General features: G+C 43.6%; 1 protein-coding gene across 3 annotated transcripts; it reads left to right on the top strand.

Annotated features, from left to right (window-relative positions):
• The first annotated feature begins 537 nt into the window (after positions 1 to 537).
• Positions 538 to 11,107, top strand: LOC123121560 (uncharacterized). Of its 3 annotated transcripts, none has more exons than XM_044541572.1 (13): positions 538 to 1,625; positions 2,447 to 2,723; positions 2,894 to 3,079; positions 3,255 to 3,407; positions 3,832 to 4,419; positions 4,642 to 6,780; positions 7,075 to 7,244; positions 7,334 to 7,489; positions 8,067 to 8,301; positions 8,386 to 8,687; positions 9,223 to 9,847; positions 9,933 to 10,033; positions 10,518 to 11,107. In XM_044541572.1, the coding sequence occupies exons 1-11, from the start codon at positions 862 to 864 to the stop codon at positions 9,515 to 9,517; spliced, it is 5,265 nt and encodes a 1,754-aa protein (XP_044397507.1). In that variant the 5' UTR covers positions 538 to 861; the 3' UTR covers positions 9,518 to 9,847; positions 9,933 to 10,033; positions 10,518 to 11,107. The 3 variants fall into 3 exon arrangements, with proteins under 3 accessions (XP_044397507.1, XP_044397506.1, XP_044397505.1); XM_044541571.1 differs by having other exon boundaries at positions 9,933 to 10,096; XM_044541570.1 differs by lacking the exon at positions 10,518 to 11,107 and having other exon boundaries at positions 9,933 to 10,393.
• Positions 11,108 to 16,902: the final 5,795 nt, after the last annotated feature.

The following is a 16,902-nucleotide window of genomic DNA, read 5'->3' as shown; positions in this document are numbered from 1 at the left end:
TTAGTACCTGTAATATGAGTTTGTGGCTTTGTATATAAAAATGGAGGGAGTGGTGCCTTCGTTGCAGCTATTGTAGCTGTGAATCCCCCGTTTTGAGTCATCCGAGTTGCTTTTTGACCTTATAAAAATTAAAAGTTTAAAACACATACACTGTATAGTACTTCCTCCGTTCCTAAATAAGTGTCTCAACTTTATTGTACTGAGCTTGAGACACTTATTTGAAGATAGAGGGAGTACCAAGACACTTATTTAAAGACGGAGGGAGTACTGAGCTTGTGACTCTTATTTAATGACGGAGAGAGTACTTAGTACAGATATGCTCGTTTGATTTTCAGTTGGATTTTAAAATGCACGGGAGGGACCAAAGACGCGCCGGGAAACCCCGGCTAGCCGCTCGAACGTTCCTCCCGTCTGTCCAGGCACTCAGCCCCGCACGCACGGCACCGCATGCATGCCCGCCAGCGCTCGGCGCCACGCCCACGCCCACGCGGTCGTTGCTCTCCAGTCTCCACCGCCACATCCCTCCCCGCTCCCGCCCACGCCCACCAGAAGCCGCTCCTCGTGGCCCACGCAAGCCACCTTCCCCGCCACCGTACGCGTAGCTCTCGGCCGACGGGCGCGCGCCAAGCCGCGGTCAGGCCCCACGCACCAGCGACACGGACCCGTGGGCCCGCCCCGCCGGTATAGCGACGAACTGCCGGAGCTTTTCGCTCGAAAGGCCCAGGAGCCCTTTGCTTCCCGTCGACGTCCCGTCCTCCCCTTTTTGCCAATCCGGCTCCGCCTCTCCTCACCACCGCTTCCCTCCGCTCCCTCCATCGCCGCCCCCCACTCCACCACCAGCTTCCCGAACGCTCTCCGCTGATGCTTCTCCGCCCCGTCCCCTCCCCGCCGCCGCCCCGCTTCCCCGCCGCCGCGGCCCGCAGGAGCGCCGCCCCAGCCACCGCGCCCTTCTTCCTCGTGCTGCGGCGCCGGCAGCGGCGGCGCCGCCACCGCCCGCACGCCCGCCTCCGCGCCTCCCTCTCCGACCTCCTCGCGAGCCTCCCGGCCTCGCTCGCGCTCGTCGGCCCCGCGGCGGCGGCCGCCGCGGCCGCCGTCGTCTCCTCCATCGCCTCCCCGTCCTCCTACCTCCGGAGCGGCCTCCCACCCCCCAGCTCCCCCGATCACGAGGACGACGCCGCGGCCGCCGGCGAGTGGATCCTCTTCACCAGCCCGACGCCCTTCAACCGCTGCGTGCTGCTGCGGTGCCCGTCCGTGTCCTTCGAGGACGGGGGCGTGCTGCTCGACGGCGTCAACGAGCGCCTGCTCACCCAGGACCGCCACTACGTCAACCTCAGCCGGGGCAGCATCCCCGCCGCGCCCGCCGGGCAGGGCGCCGGCGAGGTGTCCTACCAGCGCCTCTGCATCCCCCTGGAGGACGGCGGGGTGATCGCGCTTGACTGGCCTGCTAATCTGGATCTGGACAAGGAGCATGGGCTCGATTCCACGGTGCTCCTCGTGCCCGGCACCCCCGAGGGGAGCATGGACAGGGGCATCGAGATGTTCGTGCTGGATGCGCTCAAGAATGGCTACTTCCCCATTGTCATGAACCCCAGAGGCTGCGGCGGATCACCGCTTACTACACCAAGGTGAAGTTAGTCACCATAGCTCTTTCACAGTCTGCGATTCCGCAAAGTTAGCACGCATATCATTGTTGGAGTAAATTACTAGGCGTCAGAAACAGTTCTGTATGCCCAATTTCCCGGCTATTATATCGCGGTGGCAGAAACAGTGATTAAGAGTGAACTGTATGTATCTGGAAATGGCTATATTATTTGTTGCTTGGATCATATTTACAAACTTGAGTACTAAATTGACCAAGATATATTCTTATAGGAAATAGCATATGCTTGCTGTCTGTACATAATTTTGAATTTTGGTACTCCCCTCTCTGAGACCAAGGCTATAGTAGTACTATAGAAAATTTACGTTTATGAGAGCCAAAACAGATCAGTAAGTGCAGCTTCAAAGCTGTAGGAAGTACTCCCTCCGTCCCATAATATAAGATGTTATTACATCCAATATGTGAGTATATTGAATGTAATAAGATCTTATATTATGGGATGGAGGGAGTATTTTGTTATTGCAACGTGATATTGTCAAGTAAAGTTCAGCCAGTGTAGCGAAGCATAGTATTACTGTACTAGTTTCTTACCTGTTACTGTTATTTTATCGAGCCGTAAGCAATCATTTGTGATACTGAGAATTCTTGTAATCCGGAAACATCAGGGGACCTCTAGTGATTGCTATGCCGTCGACTTAATTCACCCCTTCTATAGAGGAACATTATTGCAACACTGATGATTTTTGCGTTTCGACCCCCAGTGATTTTCGGCTAGCTCCGCCACTGGTTGCAATGACATATATCTTGCCTAAAATTGCAGCTCTTCTAAACAAACTTCTTATGTAGGTTATTTACAGCGGCTGACAGTGATGACATCTGCACAACGATCCGCTTTATAAACAGCAAAAGGCCATGGACGACAATAATGGGTGTTGGGTGGGGTTATGGAGCCAATATGCTGACAAAGTACCTTGTGGAAGCTGGAGAGTCTACTCCTCTTACGGCTGCTGTTTGTATCGACAATCCTTTTGACCTACAGGAAGCAACAAGAACATTTCCTCATAATATCGCTCTTGATCAAAAGCTCACAGCTGGCTTGGTTGATATTCTGCGTGCGAATAAGGTTGTGACCCCACACTAGTAGTATCTCCTTTCCACATCTTGTTAACAGAACAATAGCGTAAGCTGTGCATGTTAAATAACTTGACCAGCCAGCTGCCCCTGAGATGGCCTGCATTTGCAAGCAGTCTTTCTTCTCCAGAGTAGGACATTTAGTCTGTTTTATTGTTTCAGGAACTCTTTCAAGGAAAAGATAAAGACTTTGATGTCCAAAAGGCTTTATCGGCGAACTGTTTGCGTGACTTTGATGGAGCAATATCCATGGTTTCACATGGGTTTGCTAATGTTGATGACTTCTATTCGGAAAATAGCGTGAGGCCTTTAGTTGCTGGTGTGAAAATACCTGTACTCTTTATACAGGTATAAGCCTAAAATATTACACATCATACCAGTCTAATGTTCTTTTTGAATTTTTTATATCAATCCAATGTTAGGATATGTGAATGTATTAACTCCCAGATTATGCTAAAATCCAGCTACATGCTCTGTCAATACTGCCTTTCTGGTTATCTAACTTTGAAGCCATATCTTGCAGAGTGATGATGGGACTGTGCCACTTTTGTCAGTACCGCGCAGTTCAATATCAGAAAATCCTTTTACCAGCCTTCTCCTTTGTTCTTGTGTACACTCAACTGGATTCACCTTTGAGAGATACACTGAATTATGGTGCCAGAATCTTACCCTAGAGGTAAACATTGCCATTTTTTATTTTGACTCCAATAGAGACATTTTTGTACCTCCTCAAAGAAGAGTTTATATTTTATCTTCAACGTGATCTCTACCCCAGCTCCCTGCTGTTGAAGGTTTCCACATAAAGAACAACAAAACGTGATTGTTATGTGTGTGGGCACGCACACTTGCATGCTTACTCATAATGTGTTAGCTGACTCTCTTGAGACTGCTTTATCCCTCTTCTCTGATCTACTAGTGTTTATTTGACTACTTATTTAGATGCATGAGTTGATCCATTTTAAGTGATGGCACCAAACTCTGTTGCTTGCAGTCTCCATGGTATTTAGCATTCTTATGGATCGCTTCTGCAATTACTTATTTCATGTTGTCATGTTGCTCATTTCAGCTGTCACGTTAAATTGGTCTTTGGGTTTATGCAGTGGTTGTCAGCAGTGGAGTTTGCTCTTCTTAAGGGTCGTCATCCGCTTATCAAAGATGTGGATATCACTGTTAACCCATCCAAAGGTCTAGCATTCACCGTACCTCAACCGAATGATAAGAAGGTCCCCAAAGATGACAATTTTCATGAGCAAGCTCAGTTTTTTCTCTCTAATAATTTTCCCCATGGAATAAATGGGCTGCTCAATGATTCTGCAAATGAATATTCTGGTGCTCAAAACAGCGAAAATGGGCTGCTCACTGTTTCTGCAAATGGATATTCTGGTGCTCAAAACAGCAAAAATGGGTTGCCCACTGATTCTGCAAATGGATATTCTGGTGCTCAAAACAGTGAAAATGGGCTGCTCACTGATTCTGCAAATGGATATTCTGGTGCTCAAAACAGCAAAAACAGGCTGTTAGAAGATAATGGTGACGTAGGCAGGATACGCAAAGAGGCTGATGAAGAGGAGCTAGAAGAGATTCCTGAAGATGTTGAAAAAGGTCATGTACTACAATCAGCAGGTCTTGTGATGAATATGCTGGATGCTACAATGCCCGGCACTCTGGATGATGATCAAAAGAACAAGGTATAGCAGATCTAGATAATATTTTCTGTTGAGTCAAATTTCTCCATGCCTTATAGCATTCCATTCCAAGGTCATAGGCCAGTCATGGAACGTTCTTTTCTGTTCATCGTGTAAATTATGATGTTTATAGAAATACTGAGTTTTTAATAGGAAAACTCAAATTTGCTTGCTGTAGTCTTGTGAGTGCGTCAAGTTGCTTACATGTTTCTTTCTTGTCATAAGGTTATGGTGGCAGTAGAACAAGGCGAATCCCTTGTGAAAGCTCTAGAAGAAGCTGTACCTGAAGATGTGCGTGAAAAGCTTACGTCGTCTGTGACTGAAATTTTACAATCTAAACGACACAATTTCAATTTGGATGCATTGAAGCGCGGCTGGACTAATGCAAGATCAACCACCAAGAGAGTGGTCCAAGAAAAGGTCAAAGAGTCAGATCATGAGAGTGGAGCTAAGGATGCCAAAATTATTGACCAGAACAGGAGTATTACATCCATTGGTGAGGGAGACCAAAAAGATACTAATCTGACCTCAAACAACAACAATCCTGCTGAAGGTATTGATTTATCACAAGCAAAGCCTTACCAAGCTTCTGGACCTGTAGGAACTGGAATTGAAACGGGAAGTGAACAGACTCAACTCGATAAATCTGAGAAAGATAACTCTGGAGTGAATGAAAGCAGTGAAGAGAAGCAAGAGGCCGATCAGGGCAGTGTAACAGATCCAAAGCATCTTTCCGATGATCCATCAACAGCCAACTCAAACGGAACTCCCAGGGAGCGAGTGCAGTCGGCAGATTCTACAGCAGAGCAGAATCCAGAGTCCAATATGGTAGACAAGGAAGTTGATGTAGTTCATGCCAATGAAGATAAGGTTGCACTTAATGTTGTTGATCAGAGCACGCAAATCTCTAAAACAGAAGAATCTAAACATCCGTCAGTTAATAATGTGAGACAGGCATTAGATGCCTTAACTGATTTTGATGACTCGACTCAAATGGCTGTCAATAGTGTGTTCGGAGTTATTGAAAATATGATTGACCAGTTTCAAAAGCACAAGGACTCTGAGGACAGGGAAAAATCTGATGGAGCCACCGATAAACCTCCGGTGGATGAGACAGAGTCTGATGTGATGGTGGATGTGGACAATGAGTTAAGTAGAAAGGACAAAAATCCATCATCATCTGGTGAATCACAACATAATACTTCTGTTAAAGCTCGTCCAATCATGTCTGAAGATCATAATTTTAGTGAGAAAAAATCTGATTTGAACACTGTTCCACCTTTGAAAGGAAAAATCAGAAGTTCTCAAAGAAATATACCTGGAAATAATGTTGATGGTGATGTTGCAAAGATGGTGAGTGGCTCACCTGATTACTTGTTGGATGTAGCTGCCAGTTCTTATCTGAAGGTGCAGTATGCTTTGTACCTTCATGAATATCTTACAAGACAACTGCAACTTCAGTCACCAGATTTGAACTCGGCAACTGATCTTTTCCTTGATCCGCAAGAGGGTAAATGGAAACTAGCAGATCAAATGGACAATGTGCAAGGTGACATTTCTATATCTGGAAAATATAGCTTCGTCAATGAAGAGATCAAGCATGCAGATTCCTCCCAAGCTCCACCTAGGACAGGCGATGTTATTTTGCCACCATACTCAGCTCTGCGAAATTTTGCAGACTCTGAAACCAAAAGGAAGGTAATTGAGAAGTTGCCTGGTAATGCTTTGAGACAGACACTCACATACTTTATTACTGATGAGTTAACAAATACTCTCAAAACTGAAGTTGGTCGCAGACTGGGGATAACAAAAGCTGACAAACTTCAAAGAAGTCTTGCACATGATGTAGAACGACTCGCTACTCAAGTTTCTAGAACTATTGTCCATGACTCTGAGTTATACAGAGCAACATCTGTGCAGAGGAATCCAACGACTGTGAAATTTGGTGTGGTCCATGGCGAAAATGTTGTTGAAGCTGTATCAACTGCAGTTCTGCGATCTCATGATCTGAGAAAGGTTCTTCCAGTGGGTGTGATAGTTGGTGTAACTTTAGCGTCCTTGAGAAACTACTTCCACGTTGGTGTTTCTAAGCATGACAACCTTACAAAAGCTGCAGTCAAGTCAGGAATTTTGGATGAGGATCTTATTGTTCAGGATGCCGGCGAAGGAAATATAGATAATCTTTCCACACAGAAAGAAGCAAATGCTGATCTTTGCACACAAAAAGAAACAAATACAGATCATTATATCGAAAAACCCGGTGAGCACAAGCAACAGGAGATAACAAAGTCAGATGGTAAAGGCATGATGGTTGGGGCTGTAACGGCTGCCCTAGGTGCTTCTGCATTCGTAGCACATCATCAAGTAAGCAAATAATGCCATTTTGTTTCATTTTTGTTCATAATTAAGCTGGATGGGAATAGAACACATGGATACTGGAGTCCGGCTCAGCCTTTTGTTTGAACATAGTCCAAATATCTGTAGTATTAGGTACTAGTTCTCATTGATCAGTTGTCACAAGTTCAAGAGTGCACAAAGGTTGTTCCTTACAGTGCGTTCCATGTTGCATATTTGAGTTATTCTTGATTCCTAATTATTATTGTTGAAATATTCTGTTTAATTATTCATTCTAACAATACAGATTTTTTTATATCTCAGCAAAAGAATGCTGAAGAGCATGATAGCATGGATAGCACTCAGCATAATCTTGACGACACTGAACTGGAAAAGAGCCAGAACAACTTAGTGAGAAGCTTTGCTGAGAAAGCCATGTCTGTTGCAGCTCCAGTGGTACCCAAGAAGGGTGGTGGTGAACTTGATCACGATAGGTCTGTTTAATGTTGCCATTGCATTTATCATCTTTATTCTCTCTTTTTTGTCTCTTGAATACCCTTACCATGTCTGTCTTTGGCAACAGGCTCGTTGCTGTTCTAGCTGAACTAGGGCAAAGAGGTGGAATTTTGAAATTTGTGGGGAAACTTGCTCTGCTCTGGGGAGGTATTCGTGGTGCTTTGAGCTTGACTGACAGGCTCATCTTGTTCTTACGTATCAGCGAACGTAACTTATTTCAGAGGTTAGTTCTTCCAACTTATAATTTTCTCCAGAAATATATCCAGATAGAGAAGAAACATAATTCAAATGTTATTTCTTCATCAATAGATTATGTTAGAAGGATATGGAAGTTTTAAAATGTCTGGCAGGATGCCCCTGGGTCGCATTGAATTTTGAATCAGCAAACCATAAGTTCCAATCATTTTTTAGTTTCCTACACTAAATCAATCACCTTGTAGAACTAGTTGCAAGTTTGCGACATGATAACACCATAAGTTTCATATATCAGCATAGCCTTATTTTGTAAGCATCACGAGTGTTATCAATGAATGGCTCGTTCTGTACTGTAGTGGTTATTTGAACAATGGTTTGATTAATTTTTTTCTTACTGAAAGTGTACTATGAAATCAGGAATACTGAACCCACCCCTTCATATATTACCGTGGTGGATTTTCTGCTGATTAGACATGTTAGTTACCCCCTCTATCAAAATATAAGACGTTTTCTGACACTAATAGTGTCATACAGAGGGAGTGTGCATTTTCATGGTAATGTCTTATTATCATGCTGTGCTTAACTCGCCCTTATCAAATTCATAGGATCATGGGATTTTCCTTCATGGTACTTGTTCTATGGTCTCCTGTTGTGATTCCTTTACTGCCAACTCTTGTTCAAAGCTGGACAATAAGCGCTTCAACAGGAATTGTTGGGGATGCTTGCATTATTGGTCTGTATGTCTCTATAATGATACTTGTAATGCTATGGGGGAAAAGAATACGTGGCTATGAGAATCCAGTTGAGCAATATGGGATGAATCTTGCATCTTCATCAAGGGTATGATCATTGCTTAGTCTCGTGTGCAAATATCTGTCAAATGTTCCTGGCACATATACATGACAACTAAACCTTTGATTGCAGCTGCAAGAATTTTTCCAAGGTCTTGTCGGAGGCGTGTCTGTCGTTTGGCTGGTGCATTCGATAAGCATTTTACTTGGCTTTGCAACTTTTCGAGAAGGGACGCCTTCATTCTTACCATTTGATCTTCTCAAATCTTCAAGAAATGTATTGTTGCCAGCTCTTAGAGGGTTTATCACAGCAACTAGCATTTCTGTGGTGGAAGAAGTGGTTTTCAGATCATGGCTTCCAGAAGAAGTTGCAGTTGATCTTGGTTACTACAATGCTATTCTGATGTCTGGAGTTGCTTTTTCTCTGATTCACCGGTATATCCAGTCAAGCCACCATCCCTTCTGTTATTTCACTACTTAATTTTTCAGCACATGGTTCATGTTACTACTGGTAGTTCTCATGGCGATCGTAATTAAATTTGGGATCTAAAACCCATGAGCAGCTGAGTGTGATTTGGGGGGCAATCATTAAAACCCGTGAGCAACTGAGCGGCGTGGTTCCGCAGACGGTACTGTGGTGGGGTGGGTGTGGGAACTGGGTGAAGGACACAAGCAGGGGAGGGGAGTGGCAGAAAATGGGATGGATGGAGTACAGTTTTTTTTTAAGTTTGGTCTATGGTTAGTCGAACATAGAAGTGCCTAGCAATCCTACAAAATAAAGCTTGATTTCACGGCCGTTAACAAACAGATTAGGACCTTTCTGTAGCAACCTTGAAAAATGTTTATAATATAAAATGATCAAGGTACAACAGTAGTGTGGGTTGGTGTATATATTTTTTTTTGCACCAAGCATGATCTGTTGTGAGATCAAGTAATAGAAGGTGTTAACATTTTTACAAATGAATGGCAGGTCTCTACCTTCAGTACCAGGCTTTGTGCTACTTTCCCTGGTGCTTTTTGGGCTTAAGCAAAGAACGCAAGGGAATCTCGCTGCACCGATTGGCCTGCGATCTGGAATTATGACTGCTAGTTATCTCACACAAACCAGTCGCATTATTGCATTCAAACCTGAAACTCCATTCTGGATGATTAGTACCTATCATCTTCATCCGTTTGATGGTGCGATTGGCTTAAGTATTTGTGCATTACTTGCGATCCTTTTCTTCCCTCAGAGGCCTGTTCAGAAGGATACATCTGTGTCATGAGAATTGGGAGGACCCGCAAAAGTACTCTCTGAGGCCAGTTTCAACAAAGGTATCACGTCTGCACAAAACGTGAGCACTGAAGGGTTGCTCCACTGTGTACTATGTTAGCTCACATTGCTGACGCACTGTAACTTGCTTGAAAAAGAGCACCCAGCTAGCCACTTGATTACACCGAGGGGTGCTGCCGATGGATTGGAGCTGTGGGGGTTCATACCCTTGGCAAATTTGTATACTACTCTTTTCTGTACTCTTGACAGATGAACTCTGTTATCGTCGTGGTAACAACATAAACGTCAAGCAGGAATGATTTGTTTGGTTCATCATTATAAGGTATGTATGTTTTAACTGCAATTATACTTTGTTTCTGTCTGCTAAATTGTTAACTCAGCTCTGTTCAATGTTATTGCGAATGCAGGTGGGGCAGTATCGTATAAACTACCAAGGAAGCTGGATATATCTTGGAGAGAAACTAGCAGATATCATAATGTGAAGTCAATACTTGTGCCATTTGGTGGAGTATGTGTGCTGACTGTCTTGACTTGTTTTAGAAATACTTCATGCTGACTAATTGGTGTATAGGTTTGTTCTTAGATCTAACTAAGCCTTTTTTTTATATATTTTGGAACACAAGGATATCCAAGTTTTGGGGTAGAAAATTTTGACAGCACATACTGTATGTAGAAGATAGTCACATGACAGAGTTAGCTGATACATCATACACAGTTGTGTATCTTCCTCGATGACAGAATTTCACTGACTTTAAGGTCAAGTGCAAGTATAATGTTGCCTGTATGTATAGAAGAATCCGTTGAGACCCGCAAAGGGAAATAGCCATTTTTTCTATACCCGCAAAGAGAAATAGCCATTTTTTCGATACGTAATATTTGCGTAATAATGTACTCCCTCCGTAAAGAAATATAAGAGCCATTTTTTCTATATGTAATATTTGCGTAATAATTTACTCCCTCAGTGATCTAAACGCTCTTATATTTCTTTACAGAGGGAGTAATACTTTGCCTCAACTTCTCATGTGCACGTCACACAAGTCGATTCCTCGGGGCTTGGAGCAAGAACCTTTTGTCGAACATGAAAGCTTCGACTTCACATGGCTTTGGAGGCCATTCTTCATTTTGACCCGGCAACGAGATACTTCCTACTATCACAGGAAGAGAGACATTCAGACCTGTTGTTCGGAGGGTTATTGTGCTTGAAGTGATGCAGAGATCAAGGAAGAAGCAGTGTCCTTGGTAAAAGCAATCTCAAATTGACTAAAAAATAACCTTCATGAGGGAGATGTTAGCACAAGATTTTATTGCATCCACACAAATGCAAGGCAGAAGAACTTCATCCATGGATTGAGGCGTAATAATGGTTGGTGACATCGCACAAGTGCTTGTATTAATAACCTTCACCTAGGGAGATTTTCCCACATCCACACAAATGCAAGAAGGCGGAAGTACTTCATCCACGGATTGCCGATTGTGGCATGACAACGATCGATGACATTGAACGAGGAAAACGGAACTATGAATGAAACCATGGGAAGGGTTGCCTCTCACTAGACTGGTTTCAATTGGGAGGTTCTAAACATCATGGGTATCCTTGATGGCATTGACAAACCGTTTACCGAATTCTTACGGCATAAGCAATTACCCTATCATAAGGCATTGAGTCACACGGCTTCATTGTGGAGTTCCTCAAATCTTGTAGGGACATCATCAAAGTCGTAATGATGCACATCATTAACAATTTCTCGGACCTCCATGTGGCTCATTTCTAATGGTTTGCTACCCAAACCACCTTGGGCGGCCTCAGAATCTTCCACCTAGAGAAGTTTGCTCTATGCTCTGTGTTTGAGAAGGTTAGTGAACCACTCGGCACGAGACCCTTGCAATGATGAGAACAGTGGCGGAACTAGCTTGGGATGACTGGGGGCCAATAGAAAAATATGAACTCGGGGGGGGGGGGGGGGTAAGAGTGTATTTTCTTCAATCTATGCAGCTACAGCCACGCGCTCACAAGCATCATCATTCGGAATGACGATGCCCTTCACAATAGTTCTTGGGTAAAACATATTGCCATAACAAATGGGCTCCTAGTGCAACATTGTAAGTGCATCTAGTGCCCCTTAGTGATTTTGGTGTATTGAAGACTTATAACTTAAGGGACTAATGCGTTTGTGAGTGTACACAGGTCTATAAGTCTATGAGGAGTTTGATATTTACAGAGAAAGTCGACCCCTAAAAATGAATGTCTTCAACTGAAGACTTTGGCTTTCTGAAGACTTTGAAAGTGAAGAAATTGGTGTGATCGTGAAGACTTGATAATCATACGAGGAACATGAAGCGTGATGACTTTTGTTTTCGTAGTTTCGTTTTCCCTTTCTTGAGTCATAGGAAACACCGTACTGTTAAAGGGGGTCGAGGAAAAACTAAGAAAAAGTTTCCAAGTGATGCTCATCTCAAAATCCTACACCTACCAATCCTTTCGAGTGAAGCCATTGGAAATCTCATACAGTTCAGTCAATTTCTTCAGTAACAGAGACGAAGTTCTTCTGGTCTCTGAGGAATTTGTTCTGACTGAGGAGTTACAAATTCGCCAGTGCGGATTGCCTACTAGTGAGAAACATGATAGCCCTGAGGAATTTGAACCTCAAATTTCCGACCGTTGCTGTGCTATGCGCAAACTGTCCCAAAATATCTTATCCACCTAACGGTCATATTATTGAAGGACATTTATGTCTTATCATGTCGGGCTGCTCCCTAGGCTATAAATAGCCACCCCCTTCAACCACTAGCTGGTTGGCTGCTCCGAGAGAAACTGAAACTTGTCATTGAGAGCATCCCATCCTCCGAAGACTTTGAGCGGAAATCATCAAGTGAGGAAAAACCCAAACCCAAAAGTAATTGAGCATCACTGAAGAGATTGTCCTGTGTGGATCCGACGCTTTTTACCTTTAAAGACTGTGCATTTTCCAGACGGTTAGGAGTCATGGTCTAGAGCATCCAAGAGAAAATTGTGGATTGCCGAGTCACCGAGTTTGTGAAGGTTTGGGAGTCACCTGAAGACTTACCAAGAGTGATTGAGCGAGGTCTGTGTGATCTTAGCTCAAGGAGAATACGGTGAGGATTGTGTGTCCTCAGGTTTAAATACCTAGCTGCTCCAACCAGACGTACGACTGTCACAGCAGTTGTAACTGGTTTACCAAATCACTGTCTTCACCGAGCTAACTGGTTCTATTTTCTCAACCCTTCAATTTCCTTATTACTGACTGAAGACTTTCTCAATTTCCTCAGTTCAATTTCTTCAGTCAGTTTGTCTTCAGCCTGCTGATCCTATATTTACGCTTTCTGTACTCTGTGCTTGTTTTCATTTCATCATGATGTCTATGCATCTGTTTAGTTATGTATGCATCTGAGTACTTATTCCGCTGCTAGTAGTTCTTTGCTTAGGAATTTCCTCACCCTGAAATTCCTCAGTGAAGAATTCATAAAAATCGCCTATTCACCCCCCCTCTAGTCGACTTAACGCATTTTTAATTGGTTTCAGAGCAAGGTACTCCCTTGTTTTGTGTGATTTTGGTTTAACCGCCTGGAGTTTTAGTTATGTCGACCACAGGTATGATCAAGGTCTCTGTTGGGTGTCCTACCTTCGATGGGACGGACTACCCCTACTGGAAGAATAAGATGTGAATGCATCTTGAGGCAATTGACAACGATCTCTGGTACGTTGTGGAAAATGGCGTTCCTACTGTCACTCCTTTCGTGAATGTTGCTGATGTGAAGAGATTCAAGCAACTCGACTCTCAAGCGAAGAATATCATATGTGGCCATCTGAGCAAAGGGCAGTATGGCAGAGTGAGTGCTTTGGAGACAGCAAAGCTTACCTGGGATAGGCTGTCCAAGGTCATTGAAGGAGTCTCAACACAGCGTGACTCTCGAGTTGACGTTCTTCGCAATCTCTTCAACCGCTTCAAAAGACTCGACAATGAAAATGTTTAGCAAACCTTCGATCGCCTCACTGACATTTCAAATGAGCTTCAAGCACTTGGTGCCACTCACATCACCGACCATGAGGTGGTGAAGAAATTGCTGAGATCGCTTGATTCCTCATTTGACACCCTTGCACTGATGATACAAGAATGTGGAGACTACAAGTCACTTGATCCCGCTGATATCCTCGAGAGGCTAAACACTCATGAGTTCCAGCTTGCTCAGAAGAGAGATCTCTATGCATCGAGCTATGGCAGATCACGCGCTCTGAAGGCCAAGGCAGTATCTGAATCTGAAGGTGAGGATTCTGGTAGCAGCCTTGGTGATCCTGAAGAACGGAGCCAGGAGCTAGCAATGCTCGTGAGGAAATTCTAAAAGTTCTCAAGACGTGGTCGCTTTGGTAAATCCTCAAGAAATGATGACATGAGATCAGATTCCTCATCCCGTGACTACAAAAAGAGAACTTGCCACAAATGCAAGAAACCTGGTCACTACATTCAAGACTATCCTCACTGGGAAAAGGAATCAAAGAAGAAGAAATACAAGGATTATAGTTCTGATGACTCGAAGAAGAAGAAGAAATCTTCAAAGTCCTCATCATCAAAATCCTCGAAGTCTTCATCTCACAAGAAGAGCAGCTCCAAGAAGGCTCGGGCATTCATTGGCAAGGAAATGGACTCTGAGGCTGAATCTGAGGAAAATGAGGAAGAGGAGGCATCTGAGGAGTCAGAATCTGGTGTGGCGAGCCTGGCCCTTGCTACTGCGTTCGTCAGCAAGTCCATCTTCAACTCTGAGGAGAATGGCTTCCCCAACAAGGCTGATGACGACGATGATGACTACGCTCCCACCTTTTGCTTCATGGCAAAGGGTGCCAAGGTACTCAAATATCCCTCCTCTGAATCAAGCAAGGATGAATCTGATGAAAACCTCAAGCCGAGCTACTCTAAACTTGCTAAGATTGCTGTGAAACAACAAAAGGCTTTTGAAAAGGTTCAAAACATGTTAGACAAGAGCGATGATATGTTGGGTGAAGAAATGGATCACACTAAAACTTTGACTGAAAATCTTCAGAGACTTCAGTCCAAGTTTGATAACCTTCAGAGCCATCATAACACTCTCTTATCTGATCATGAGAAGCTTTCTTATGAATTTCTTCAAAGAAAGCAAGACCTTGAGAAGCTAAGGGTGAGTTATGAAGATCTTCAGAAGGAGCGAGATTCATTAGTTGCTCAACAGATCAGCGCTGCTCAGGAAGAATTCATTCCACCCTGTATGAAGTGCATTGAATGTGAATCTGCTAATTCTTCACCTGAATGTTCAAATGTTTTGATTGCTACAAATTCTTCACCTGTCTCTGCTATCACTAATTCCTCATCTGAGGATGTTGCTAGTATCACTGACAATGCAGGGCTGAAGGAATTGTATATGATAGGCATGTACAAAAGCCTCAAAGGGCATCAGGCACTATGTGATGTGCTTAAAAAGCATATCCTCAACAAGAATCCTAGGAAAGAGGGTATTGCCTTTGAGAGAAAACTCAATGCTGATGGGACATACTGGAAGTCTGAGCAGTATCCCAAAACCTCATGGGTTGCTGCAAAGGGACCTCCAGTAGATCCATCTACTGTATCTGGCTTTACATGTGAATCTCCTCATTTGACTCCAACTATATGCTGTTCAAAAATCAGAATGGTGAAGTATTTGCTCGATATGTTGGCACTAACTACAGGAACGGTCCCTCTATTAAGAAAATATGGGTTCCCAAAAGGTGCCTTGAAAGTCTTCAGGTGAATGTCATAATGACACCACCTGTGAAGAATAGGAACCCTAGATCAAATTCTTCATATGGATCCAAGTCCTCATATGGAGCACATTCCTCACATGGATCAAATTCGTCATATGGATCAAAGTCCTCATATGAACATCATCATGCTGACACTTCTGTTTCGCAGGGAAGATCTAAGGGCTGTGAATATGTGCATTATTCTTCAAATCATTATGTTCATAAGTCCTCGAAGAATTTCTCTGCTTATTCATATGCTTACCCTAACCCCTCTTATGTGAAACGAAGTGGACTGGCTTCTATACCACCTTTCTCGTATGGAGCTCGTAGAATGATGAACTCTTTGTCACCCCTCCAGATGTGGGTGGTGAAGAAAAAGAACTAATCTCTTATGCAGGGTCGGGTCTCCAGACGAACCTAAACGTCTGAAGAATTTGTTGGAGACCTGAAAAGTGCTTGAAAGGACACAAGCTAATCATGAAGAAATGAATTCTCATTTCACACGTCCTCATACTGCTTTATCTGTTCTATCACTTGATGAAATTGATCTGATGAATTTGATGTCATATTATTCACTGATGAAGTATATGAGTTCGTAAGCTGCATTAATTCATCTGCAGGATGATCAACCCAAAGCCACTGAGTGGGTCCTCGATAGTGGATGTACAAATCACATGACTGGTGACAAGAGCTTATTGATGGACGCTCCCCTATCTCCATCGCATCTGAAGCATATCACATACGCTGACAAAGGCAAAAGCAAGGTATTGGGTCTAGGTAAGGTTGCGATCTAAGGATCGACACATGGATAAAGTCATGCTTGTCGAGTCCTTAGGATTCAACCTCATGTCAGTCTCAATGCTTTGTGATCTTGATATGGTTGTTATCTTTGGCAAGTATCGTTGTGTTGTGATATGGAAGCTAACAATTCCAAAGTCTTCGAAGGCTTTAGGAGAGGAGATATGTATATTGTTGATTTCTCTATAGGACCACAACATGCTATATGTCTACTCGCAAAAGCTTCAGAAGGCTGGCTATGGCATCGACGACTTGGTCATGCTGGCATGAGGAACTTGCACACGCTCGCGAAGAAGAAGCATGTCATTGGCATTGAGAATGTCAAATTCCTCAAGGATCACCTGTGCGGAGCCTGTGAAGCTGGAAAGATGACCAAGCCCAAGCATCCCGCGAAGACTATCATGAATACTACTCGTCCTTTTGAATTGCTTCACATGGATCTCTTTGGCCCCAATCATTATTCCTCATTCACAAATGAAGCATCTCTATATGGCTTTGTTATTGTTGATGATTACTCTCATTACACATGGGTGCATATCGTTACTTACAAACATGAAGTGCAGGAAGTCTTCAAACAATTTTCCTCGAGGGCTTTAACCAACTTTGGTGTGAAGATCAAGCACATCAGAAGTAACAATGGGACCGAGTTCAAGAATACGGGTCTTGATGACTATCTTGATGAACTTGGTATTACTCATGAGTTATCTGCTCCTTATACTCCTCAGCAGAATGGCGTCGTGAAGCGCAAGAACATGACTCTTGTTGAGATGGCTCGCACTATGCTTGATGAATACAAGACACCTCGTCACTTC

The sequence above is a fragment of the Triticum aestivum genome, chromosome 5D (genome assembly GCF_018294505.1).
Source record: "Triticum aestivum cultivar Chinese Spring chromosome 5D, IWGSC CS RefSeq v2.1, whole genome shotgun sequence".
Taxonomy (NCBI): Eukaryota; Viridiplantae; Streptophyta; class Magnoliopsida; order Poales; family Poaceae; genus Triticum; species Triticum aestivum.
This window is presented reverse-complemented; position numbering and strand designations above follow the sequence as displayed.

Bases quoted from the DNA above. Each gene is read 5' to 3' on its own strand.
- LOC123121560 (XM_044541572.1), top strand. From the start codon at position 862: ATGCTTCTCCGCCCCGTCCCCTCCCCGCCGCCGCCCCGCTTCCCCGCC. The intron at 7,245-7,333 runs GTCTGTTTAATG...CTTTGGCAACAG, and splicing joins GGTGAACTTGATCACGATAG to GCTCGTTGCTGTTCTAGCTG. The intron at 8,688-9,222 runs GTATATCCAGTC...AATGAATGGCAG, and splicing joins GCTTTTTCTCTGATTCACCG to GTCTCTACCTTCAGTACCAG.